Here is an 11,753-nt window from a genome sequence, read left to right as displayed (position 1 = left end):
CAAGATGATAGCAAGACAATCGCTTGTTTTTTCGAACTCCATGAGATTGCATTAGACCCCATAAAAAAGAAAGATCCAGTTGTGCTCTTCCGATCATCTATATAAGATCATCCACTTAGAGGCAAACGAATAAACAATCTCCATTTTATCCATTTTCACATGAAGTTCATACTCGTGTGGACATCTTTCAAATCCTTTCTCACGAAAATAAGCATCAATCCGACTATACCATGCTCGAGGCACTTGTTTGAGACCGTACAAATCCCTCTTCAACTTTAATATATTTCCTTCTTGTCCTTTTGTCACATAGCCTTCTAGTTGCTCCACAAAAACATCCTCCTCAAGGAAACCATTAAGAAATGCTGACTTCACGTCCAATTGGAATATTTTCCAATTTCTTTGTGCCGCCAGTGAAACAAAAAATATGATTGTTTCTAGACGAGCAACTAGAGAAAATACTTCATCATAGTCCACTCCATGTCGTTGTGGATAAGATGACTAATTTCGCTTTATATTTTCCGACAACACCTTTTGCATTCTTTTTCTCTTTGAATATACACTTGCCACCAATGGACTTCTGACCTGCTGGAAGAGAAGTAATATCCCATGTATTGTTTCATTCAATGGCTCGAATATCTTCTTCCATGACTTGTCTCCATTTCTTCTCTTTACTAGCCTCTTCAAAACTCAAAGGCGTTGTTTCGGCTAAAAGACAGAACATAGAGACATCATTAATTACTTGTGTATTCTTGTATAGTTCTTGGATAGTTCTCATCCTTAGTGATATTTCATTAGGGCTTCCACTTGATGAAAATGCACTAAAAGATGTGTACGGTGTCATCGTAGGAACTACGGGCTGCCATGTTTCTTCTCCATGATTGTTTATTGACGGAATCTTCATTAACTTCCCAATTCCAAGAAGTATCTTCATCGAACTTCACATCACGACTCACAATCATCTTTTCGTTGATAGTATTGTAGAGCTTGTACCCCTTAGATTTTCTGTCATAGCCGATGAACACAAACTTCTCGCTTCTATCATCAAGTTTGGTTCTCTCTTGCTCAAACACATGCTTGTAGGAAATACTCCCAAAAATCCTTAGGTGAGATACATTTGGCTTCTTTCCGCTCCAAGCTTCAATTGGTGTTAGATCTTTCACGCTTTTGGTCGGACAACGATTAAGGAGATACAATGCACATGCCACTGCTTCCGCCCAAAATTCTTTTGGCATCTTCTTACATTTCATAATGCTCTGAGCCATGTGAGGATAAACCGGTTCTTCTTTTCAGCCACTCCATTTTGCTGTGGGGATCTTGGAGTTGTGAAGAAACGCCTAATGTCATTTTCTTCACAGAAATGGTTAAAGGCATCAAAAGAAAATTCTCCACCTCTATCATCATATAACTTGTGGTTGTTTGTCATTGGTGTTAAATATATTATTTTATTATCTTTATTAACATTCAAGGGTATTTTAGTCTATTAACACTTAAGGGTATCTCAGTCTATTGTAATCATTAACTATATAAACTATTTCATTACATTTAGTTTATTTAAGTTTCCTAATAAGAAACCTTAGTCTTACTCTCTTTATTTTATCATGGTATCAGAGCCTCCATTTATGGATTTTCTTTGTTCAACCTAAATCATTCAATCTGCATCTTTTGATTTGAATTTGGTGTTTGAGTCTGCAATCGTCAATGATATTTTTTCGTTTTCGCTTCCTTTTGCTCTAGCTGATTTTGTTTGGAAATTTGTATTTGTGCCACGTCGTGCCGTGTCGTGCCGCAACGTGTCGCGTCATGCCATATTCGTGTTATTGTATTTGTATTGTCATTTTGGTATTTGTATTCGTTTTGCGTCGTTCAGCATCGTGTCGCATCGTGTCATTTCGTGCCATATTTGTGCTTCTGTATTTGAGTTGTTGTTGGAGATTTGTATTCGTGCTGCATTGTGTTGTGTCGTGCAATATTTGTTGTTGCTGATTTTAGGTTGGTCAAACCAAGTCCTTACATAGTTTTGTCAATATTTGTGCTATTGTATTTGGGTTGCCTTTGGAGATTTGTACTCGTCTGATATTGGTTACAATTACTGCTTCAACCATGGATCCATATATGTTTGAGAAGTTTGAGTAGTTTAAGCAGTTCCTCGCCTCACACCTCACAGCCAATTTCCATGTCCTCCTCCTTTCATAAAGGTTTTTCATCGTCTGATAATTCAGGTAAATCGCCTCCCTTATGGATATTAGATTCAGGCGCATCTAATCATATGTCTCATAATATTAACTCATTTATGTCAGTCAATTCTGTTCCACCATCTTCCGTCATGACTATCGATGGTACTCCAATTCCATTGGAAGGAATTGGTTATATACATACATCTTGTTATTCTCTCCCAACTGTCTACCATATTCCTTGTCTTTTGTAAACTTTGTATCTGTTAGTCAATTGTGTGATTCTGGTCTCACAATCTTGTTTACTTCTTCCCATTGTTGTGTTAAGGACCCACAGTCAGAAAAGGTGATTGGGACAGGCCATAAGAAAGGTGGACTTTATGTTTTAGATGAACTCAAAGTATCAGATGTTACTACCTCCAGCATTGACTTGTCATCATTTCGTTTGAATTTTTCATCTTTAGAATTTTATCTTTGGCATTCTCGTTTGGGTCATGTTTCTAGATCTGGTTTAAAGTTTTTAGTATCTACTGGAGCTTTGGGTAGTTTAGAAAGCCATGACATTTCTGATTGTAGTGGTTGCAAATTGACTAAATTTTCAGCATTGCCTTTTCATAAAAGTGTTTTTTTTCCATTGCTCCATTTGATCTCGTGCATTCTGATGTGTGGGGACCTTCTCATGTTCCTTGTAAAGGAAGTTCTCGATATTATGTTTTGTTTTTTGATCACTTCACTCATTATACTTGGGTTTATCTAATGAAACACATGTCTGAATTTCTTACTATAGTCACCAATTTTCAAGCTCTTGTGAGAACCCAACATTCTTCAATCATTAAATGTTTTAGGTGTGATTTGGGAGGTGAATACACTTTTAATAATTTCTCTCAGTTACTTGCCTCTGATGGTACAATTCACCAAACCTCATGTACTAACACTTCTCAACAAAATGGTGTGGCTGAAAGAAAATATCGTCATCTTTTTGAAACAGCTTGTTCTTTTATGCTATCAACCGAGGTTCCTAGTGTGTTTTAGGGGGAAGCAGTTCTTACCGCTACTCATATAATCAATAAAATCTCAATATCTCATAATTCAAGTTTGTCCCCTTTTGAAAAATTATATGGTCATTCACCTAATTATTCCTCGTTGTGTGTTTTCGGCTGTATTTGTTTTGTCCTTCGACCACATGTTGAACGTAATAAGTTGTCTCTCCGGTCTCCCTTATGTGTCTTTATGGGTTATGGTGTTGGTCAAAAGGGGTATCGTTGTTTTGATCCAGTTAGTCAAAAATTGTATGTTTCGCGTCATGTTGTGTTTTTAGAGCACATTTCATTCTTTTTTGTTCCTGTTAGTTCAAATCATATAACCTAAGGAGATCTAGTTCTTATTGATACCTTTGACACTGAGCTTGATGAATATACATCTAATACTTTAGTTCACGATACATCCACCTCCCATGCCCCTACTCCTACGACCACCCAAATTCCGGATGAGATTGCGGATTCTCTTCCTAGTTTATCTGATACTTTGGTTTATGATACATCCACTTCCCATGTCCCTGCTCCTACGACCACCCAAATTCTGGATGAGATTGCGGATCCTCTCCCCGTCACTTCACTCGCATTCGTAAGTCTACTAAACTTCCCGATTTTAAGTACTCCTCTTATTCTACTTCATTTGCTTCCTTTGTCACTTCTATTCATCATTTTTCTGGGCCTTCATCCTATAAGGAAGCAGTTTGCGATCCCCTTTGGCAGACTGCTATGGCTGAGGAAGTTAATACTTTACATTAGACTCATACATGAGATTTGGTTTCACTACCGTCTAGAAAACATGTCATTGGCTCTCGTTGGGTCTAAGAGATTAAAACAAAATCAGATGGTTTCATTGAGCGATACAAGGCTCGACTTATTTCTAAAGGCTATTCTCAAAAATATGGCATGGATTATGAAGAAACATTTGCTCCTGTTGCGAAAATGACGACTGTTCGCACTTTGATTGTTGTTGCTTCAGTTTGCCAATGGAAAATATCTCAAATGGATGTGAAGAATGATTTCTTGAATGGTGACCTTCATGAAGAGGTTTATATGATGCCTCCCCTAGGTGTTCCTCATCTGCTTGGTGAAGTTTGTAAGTTTCGCAAAGCTCTTTATGGTGTCAAACAAGCACCACGTGCCTGGTTTGAAAAGTTCTCTATTTTGATCACTTCGCTTGACTTTGTTCCTAGTCACCATGATTCAGCTTTATTTGTCAAGCGTACAACAGCATGACGTATTCTTTTATCCCTATATGTTGATGATATGATTATTACAGGTGATGATCATGATGGTATTGAAACATTGAAGTCTGAGTTGGCACATTCATTTTCTATGAAAGATTTCGGCATGTTATGTTATTTTTTGGGAATTGAGGTAGTCTATTCTCCTAAAGGTTATCTCTTATCTCAATCAAAGTATATTGCTGATTTGTTTGAGCGCACTCGACTAACCGACAATTGAACTGTTGATACACCCCTTGAGACCAATGCTAGATATTCTCCGTCTGATGGCACTCCTTTGGAGGATTCTGGTCTTTATCGTACCATTCTTTGCAGCTTGGTATATCTTACTATAACTCGCCCAAACATTGCACATGCAGTTCATATGGTTAGTCGGTTTGTCATTGCCCCTACTATAGTTCATTGGTATAATGTTCTTCATATTCGCAGGTATCTTCGGGGCACTCAATTTCACAGTCTCGTGTTTCCTTCCACGTCTTCATTAGAGTTGCGCGCCTACTCTGATGCGAATTGGGCTGGTGATCTTACGGACCGCAAGTCGACCACTGAATATTGTATTTTTCTCGGTGATTCGCTTATTTTGTGGAAGAGCAAGAAACAAGATGCCATCTCTTGGTCTTCTACAGAAGCTAAGTATCGTGCCATGACCTCGACTACTTGTGAAATTGTTTGGTTACGTCGATTACTTGTTGATATGTGTATTTCACTTTCTCACCCTACTCCGCTACATTGCGATAACTAGAGTGCTATTCAGATTGCACGAAATTCCGTCTTTCATGAGCGAACCAAACACATCGAGATTGATTGTTATGTCACTCGTTATCATCTACAGACTCACACCATCACTTTGCCATTTGTTCTTTCCTCTTTGCAGATTGCTGATATATTTATAAAAGCACACTCGGCTTCGCACTTTCGTTTTCTAACTGACAAACTCTCAATGCTTATTGTTGTTGCATAATGAGTTTGAGAGGGGATGTTAGATATATTATTTTATTATCTTTATTGGCATTCAAGAGTATTTTAGTCTATTAGAACATAAGGGTATTTCAGTCTATTGTAATCATTAACTATATAAACTCTTTCATTACATTTAGTTTATTTAAGTTTGCTAGCCTTACTCTCTTTATTTTATCAATTGGCAGGTTCCATTTCTGCATCTTTTGATGATTTAGCCTCAGCTTATGTAACTCTTTTCCAATCAATTCCTATCATTTTACTCTAACAAGCTTCATTTAGGAAAATTAACCATTAAATTGTTAAGCTTTTGTGAACTTTGGAAGAAACAAAAATACAGAGAATACCGACCTCTTCCATGGCGGACCTTTTTAATACCTAAATGGGAAAAAGATGAACTCACTCATCCTAGAAGACCATCAACTTTTGAGGGGATTGTATCATCTGAAACACAACATGATGGGCCTAATTCATTGCACTGTTAGTGAAGAGGCGAAGATTGAAAGCCTCAAGTACGAATCCATAATAGTTAATATGGAATTATTTGACTTGATATTCATGATTTGGTCTCTTAAATTTGGCATGATGAAAATATGGATTGATATATTATGTACTCCATTTGACTATCATTCTCCATAATAAAAACATCATATTTAAGTCTTTATGATTTGATTCTCTTACAAAAAAATATATCTATTTATTAATTTGGGATTATGACAAGGTAATGTGTGTTTTGAAATTCAATCATATCTAAAACTTGAAAAATAACAATACATATATATATAAAAAACCAAATGGCTTAATGCTTTGATTAAAATTTTGACATTTATGTTAAACTTGATGGTAGGCAATTATTTGATGATAAACTGAATTGATGAGTCTGTTTTCGAATGATGAATGTATTGTAATCACACTGAAAACGAACAAAACAGGCTGCAGTTCATTTTCTGTTTCTGGGTAGGCTCTGTTTTGCAAGACTCAAAAACCAAACAATTCTAAATTTCATTTCGAGCTAAAAACCATAGTTTTGACATCAACATAGGTCGAGTGAAAAATTACTAAGGAGTGGAAAGAAATTACTATTGCCGAGAGAAATAATTATTCCTCGTCCTCCGGATTTCATCAAATAAACATAACGACAAGATTATTTCAAAAACAGAGTATCAAAAGTATCACCAGACATAACAAAATTAGACATTAAGAGAACAGAAGCAGTGCTGAAACATAAACAAAAAAATGCTTAAAAAGGAACAAACATAATTAAAGGATTTATGTATATATTGATATAAGTTCTTGTAGCAGAGAGCAATATTACTAATTATGATGATTATGTCTCTAGCTATTAGTTGTAAGGATGTAAAGACATTAGTATTATTTAATAGACACGATCGAAGCTGCAACTTATTTGATGGTATCTTGCATGAAAACAATAATGTGTTGCAGATTAAGCAGCCCTGAAAAGGAGGAACACTTACACAGTAAGATGAGAAATCATCCAACATCTTAACAGAACAAATCATACTTCCTCAATGCAGCGTTAATGTCACCTTTCCAAGTATCCTTTACATTTACAGTATCAATTCCATAAAAAGAGAGTGCCCAGCATTGGAGAATCCAAACAGCCTGGAGAGAGTGCCTCTAGCTTGGGACATCTTGACACCAACAGATTATTTAGTGATGACAACTCCCAAGTATAAGCAACATCACAAAAGCTCCTCAAACCTGATAGACCCAAAAGTGCCAATTTCCTGAGGAGTGGAAAGAAATGATTATTACTTCCTCCTCCTACTCCAGCTTTATCATCATCATCATCATCTATTATTAATTCCTCCTCCTCAATATTCTTCATCACCACTTCCATCATTCCACACTTATAGATAAATAGCCACCGAAGGTGCTTGCCAACGACTCTTCCTATATTCTCCGAAAACAAATATCTCAATTTCCCACATCCTTCAACTCTCAGGTCTGTCAAGTTTTGAAATAAAAGCACTCCTAGTCCTGGCTGGTTGATTTCATACACATGTATTAAATTTCTTAATTCATACAACATCAATTTACTTAATACAGGAAATATCTTATTATGATGTCCTTTTCCCTGTCTCCCTCCCTCTTTCCATCCAACTATATAATTTTCTTTGTCAATTTCTCTATTATCAACTCATCTAAGCGAGGAAACGAGACCTGCATGCATACAAAATCAAAATCAAACACATCCAATTAATTTAAGATATAATTAGACAATTTTCTTAATACAGGAAATATCTTATCTAATTACACACTCTACTTGTTTTTCTCATGTATCAATCAGATCAGATCCTCTCTTTGTATACTACACATATATATTCCTATAAATTATATTATTAGCTAGTTATTCATCCACTACTTTTTATTAATAAAGTTATTCCCTATTTAATTATACTACCCTAAAATTAACTAATAACAATTTCCATTTACTATTACCTCATCATCACCAAATAGTGTTCTTTGCTGCGCCTTTTCCTCTTCATCGTCCAAATTGTTGATGTTCACGACAATACTCGTTAATTTGTCTAAGTATTCGAGATCCAATTCCTTCAAATTAAGGAATTCAATTGATTTTTCCCACTGCTCTTCTACCCCGTAGATACTCCTATTATTCCCTTCAACATTTTGCAATTTGCAATGAATAATTTTGTAAAATGAGAAACACTCATCAAGAAGATCTCCGATAACACATATCTCAAGCTGTCACAACTATCAATGGACAAACTTTTTAGGGATGGAGCCACAAAGTTGTACAGACTTTCAATATTTGGAATTTGGAATAGATAAAATCTTCACCTCCTCCAAAAAAGGCATTTCCAACAACGAAATAATAAATATAAATAAAAATTATTCATAATGATAGGACATGTTATTGTAATTATGAAATTTATATATGCTAGTACCTTGGTGGTTGGAAAGATAAATTGCTTCAATCCTTTTAGCTCAAATCATTTTAGTTTATAAAAATGATTCTCGTTTAATCCTTTGCAAAGATCATTGCTTATAAACAAATTTGTAATGCCCTTTTCTATTAAGACCCCAAGTTCATGTAGGAAACTGGTGGTATTGTTTCTATCATTCTCCAACCAAAGTTGTCTTTTCCCACTTTCAAATTTAGTTCTCTCGTATCCTCCTCCTATTCTTATCTTGAATTTAGTTCTCTCGCATATTCCTCCTATTCTTATCTTGAATTATTCTAACGACGTTGAAGAAGAAAATATCATAACACCTCTCGGCACTTGTTCAATGTTGGGTACCTCCAGTTCCAATTTCCACAATTTATGCAAGTAATTTAACTCATCGATACCTGCTGCATGATTGTCTCCGCCATTAACGTCTTTTTTTTTTGTAGCCTCCAATCTTGAAAACTCCCCCACATGTACAATTCTTCTAGATTAGTAAGCTTCGAACGAACACCATTGAATATAAAACATTTGCACCTAGTCAAATTCAACAATCTTTAGTTTGTTAACTCACTTATTTCGTTTGACAAATCTTTAATGGTTGAATCTCGAAGGCTAAGGATCTCCAAACACTTAATATGTCCAATAGAAGATACACTCATATCCAAACTCAATCTCTCTAGGGATAACATCTTCAACTTCGATGTAAACTCACTAATCTTGCCTAGATGGAAAACTATATTTATAACTTTGAGATTATCCGTCACTTTAAGTAAATTCCATGATATTTTAATATTTGGTAGGTAATGATTCGAACTATCCAAACGTAGTAGTTCCAATTTTGAGCCTCGAAATTCCAGAGTATTAGGGACATCTAAATTATTCTTCCTGAACAATATTGAAATCATCTTAGTATGTGGAGTATCTATATTTTCTCGTTCGTCCATACCATCACACTCAAGATAATTAATCCCGTTATATTCTTGTTTTGCAATTGAAATTCCCACATTTCTCACCACATCATGCATCTTCACTACATATTCTTTAACATTTATTAGCAAATTTCTCTTTGTTAGGTCGTTTAATAAGGTCTCTACACGATCACTTATACGGTGTAGATTCATACCTTTGAAGAGTTGCAAACCCACTACATAACGATACAACGTCTCGATGGGAATATCTTCGTCTTCTTGGAATAAGCAGCAAAACAAGAACAAGCTTCGGGCATTGGGATCTTCTAAGAAGTCATAACTCGTCTGCACGACCTTGTCTATCTTGTCATGGTGTAGTTGTTGACTCTGCACCCTATAAAGCATATCGTTCCACACGGATGTTCTCTTATTTACGAGAGCGCCTCCTACAAACTCAAGCACTAGGGGTAGTCCTGCACATTCTTTCACAATTTGTCTTGCTATTTCATTTTTTCAGTATCATCATTAGGCAGATTGACTTTTCTTTTAAACAAAGTCGAGGATTCTTCATCTGACAAAATGTCAAGAGAAAATTCTTGTTTGGTGATGTTCCGTTCACCTGACCATAATGAATCTTTGTTTCTAGATGTGTAAATTATTTTACAGAAACACCCATCAACATTTGATTTTGTTAATGGAAAACCAAAAGCATTTAAATCAAACTCTTTCCAAACATCATCCAACAAGACAACAACCTTTTTGTTACTAAAAGCTTTTCGTAATTGTTCTGCTCTTAAAATCCCATTCCCTATTTCTTTAAGCGAAGACCCTAATATCTCCGCGACTTCTTGTTGGATAGTATTGAAATTGGGACTATTTGAGACAGTCGAAATAACTTGAACGTCAAATAAAGGCTTATGGAAGTCTTGTACCTTTTGGAGAACTTGTTTGGCCAATGTGGTCTTTCCAATGCCTCCCATCCCGCATATCCCAATTAACATTGTCTTTTCATCCCTTAATTCTCGATGATGTCTTCCACAATCTGACTTCGGCAGTTGAAATCACGAGCATCTCCAATGTAATCGCCTATATTTATGGGTGGCACGGGTAAGTTGTGACCCATCTGTGGCAACTGAGCACCAGATTGAATAAGCTCAATGATAACGACATATAACTTCTTCCCCTTCCTGCCCAAAGAAAAGCGCAAGCTTATATTAGGACACCATTTGATGGAGAAACACCCTTTCTGAACCTCGGCCTTCTCATTGAGAAGGCTCTCTACTTCTAGCACTATTCCGTCTGCATTCACAATCCACAACTTGACGGATTCACCCAGGGTGTTCCGCTTCCTCATTTCTGCATCTTCCCTTGCTTGTACATCGTTTTTCATTGCTATTAGTTTTTCTAGGGGGACGAATTTAGTGCCCTGATTTTGTTAGCATCTCTACCAAATAGTTGGGAACCTATGAGGGAAGTAATTAGTAATTTAATTGAAAATGCTAAACTGAAATTTGTTGAAGTTAAAGATCGTATTTTTGCTGAAAAGATTCATAAAATTGATTCTGATAAAACATTCAAAAATTCTGCTCTAAATGTGAAAAACAAGAGCAGATGTAATGATATAAATTTCAACCGAGGTAAGAGCAAATCTATGTCGAGGAGTAGGAGGAGTCAGTCTAAGTCTGGACGGACATTTGAGTGTTGGAATTGTGATAACATAGTCATTTGAAGAGGAACTACAAAGCACTGAAGAGAAATAGTGATGATAAAACTGATGCAGAAACTGTCACTGATGTGTTACTTCTATCTATTGATAGCCCGATAGATTCATGGGTTTTGGACTCGGGAGCGTCTTTCCACACCACCATAGATTCATGCCATTGGATATTGTTGACATGGGAGACATCAAATTGAAGATGGAAAATGATTATGTTTGAAAGATTAATAAGGTGAGACACATTCTAGGTTTAATGCACAATCTAATTTCTGTTACACAACTTGATGAAGAAGGTCACAATTTCAGTTGTGGAAATAGTGTGTGGAAGGTGACTAAAGAAGCAATAGTTGTTGCTCGGAGTCACAAAACTAGAACGTTATACACGACTTCAACTTGTAGAGAAACCGTTGCTACTGTAGTTGATTACTCGAAGAACGGTGAGTTGTGGCATTGTAAGTTGGGCCATAAGAGCGAAAAAAGGATGGAAATTCTTTTAAAGAATGGACAGATTCCAGAACTGAAGTCTGTTGAACATCAGTTATGTGAAATTAGGGGTGGGTCGGTACGGTATACCTTAATTTTTTTCCATACCTTATAACTTACCTAAAACTTCGGTATGCAAAAAAATGCATAACTTTTTTTTTTTGGGGGGGGGGGACGACTTAGCGTCATTTCATTAAAAATTCCCAAAAATGGGAAAAAAAACACGAGTTTAAGAGATCATTCTAGACAGGCCTAGAATGATTTTGAAGTCATAACATTCTAGGTAAAAGCTAAAAACTAAAAACGTAA

The 11,753-nt window shown here is 36.0% G+C and overlaps 1 protein-coding gene across 1 annotated transcript; it reads right to left on the bottom strand.

The window, feature by feature from the left end:
• Positions 1–6,979: 6,979 nt before the first annotated feature.
• Positions 6,980–10,245, bottom strand: LOC124913289 (disease resistance protein RPS2-like). The gene is made up of 4 exons (XM_047453883.1): positions 9,864–10,245; positions 8,908–9,744; positions 7,867–8,045; positions 6,980–7,408 (listed from the first exon to the last, which is right to left on the bottom strand). The coding sequence occupies exons 1-4, from the start codon at positions 10,243–10,245 to the stop codon at positions 6,980–6,982; spliced, it is 1,827 nt and encodes a 608-aa protein (XP_047309839.1).
• Positions 10,246–11,753: the final 1,508 nt, after the last annotated feature.

The sequence above is a fragment of the Impatiens glandulifera genome, chromosome 8 (assembly GCF_907164915.1).
Source record: "Impatiens glandulifera chromosome 8, dImpGla2.1, whole genome shotgun sequence".
Classification (NCBI taxonomy): Eukaryota; Viridiplantae; Streptophyta; class Magnoliopsida; order Ericales; family Balsaminaceae; genus Impatiens; species Impatiens glandulifera.
The sequence above is the reverse complement of the archived record's forward strand: the minus strand, read 5'-3'. Positions and strand labels throughout refer to the sequence as shown.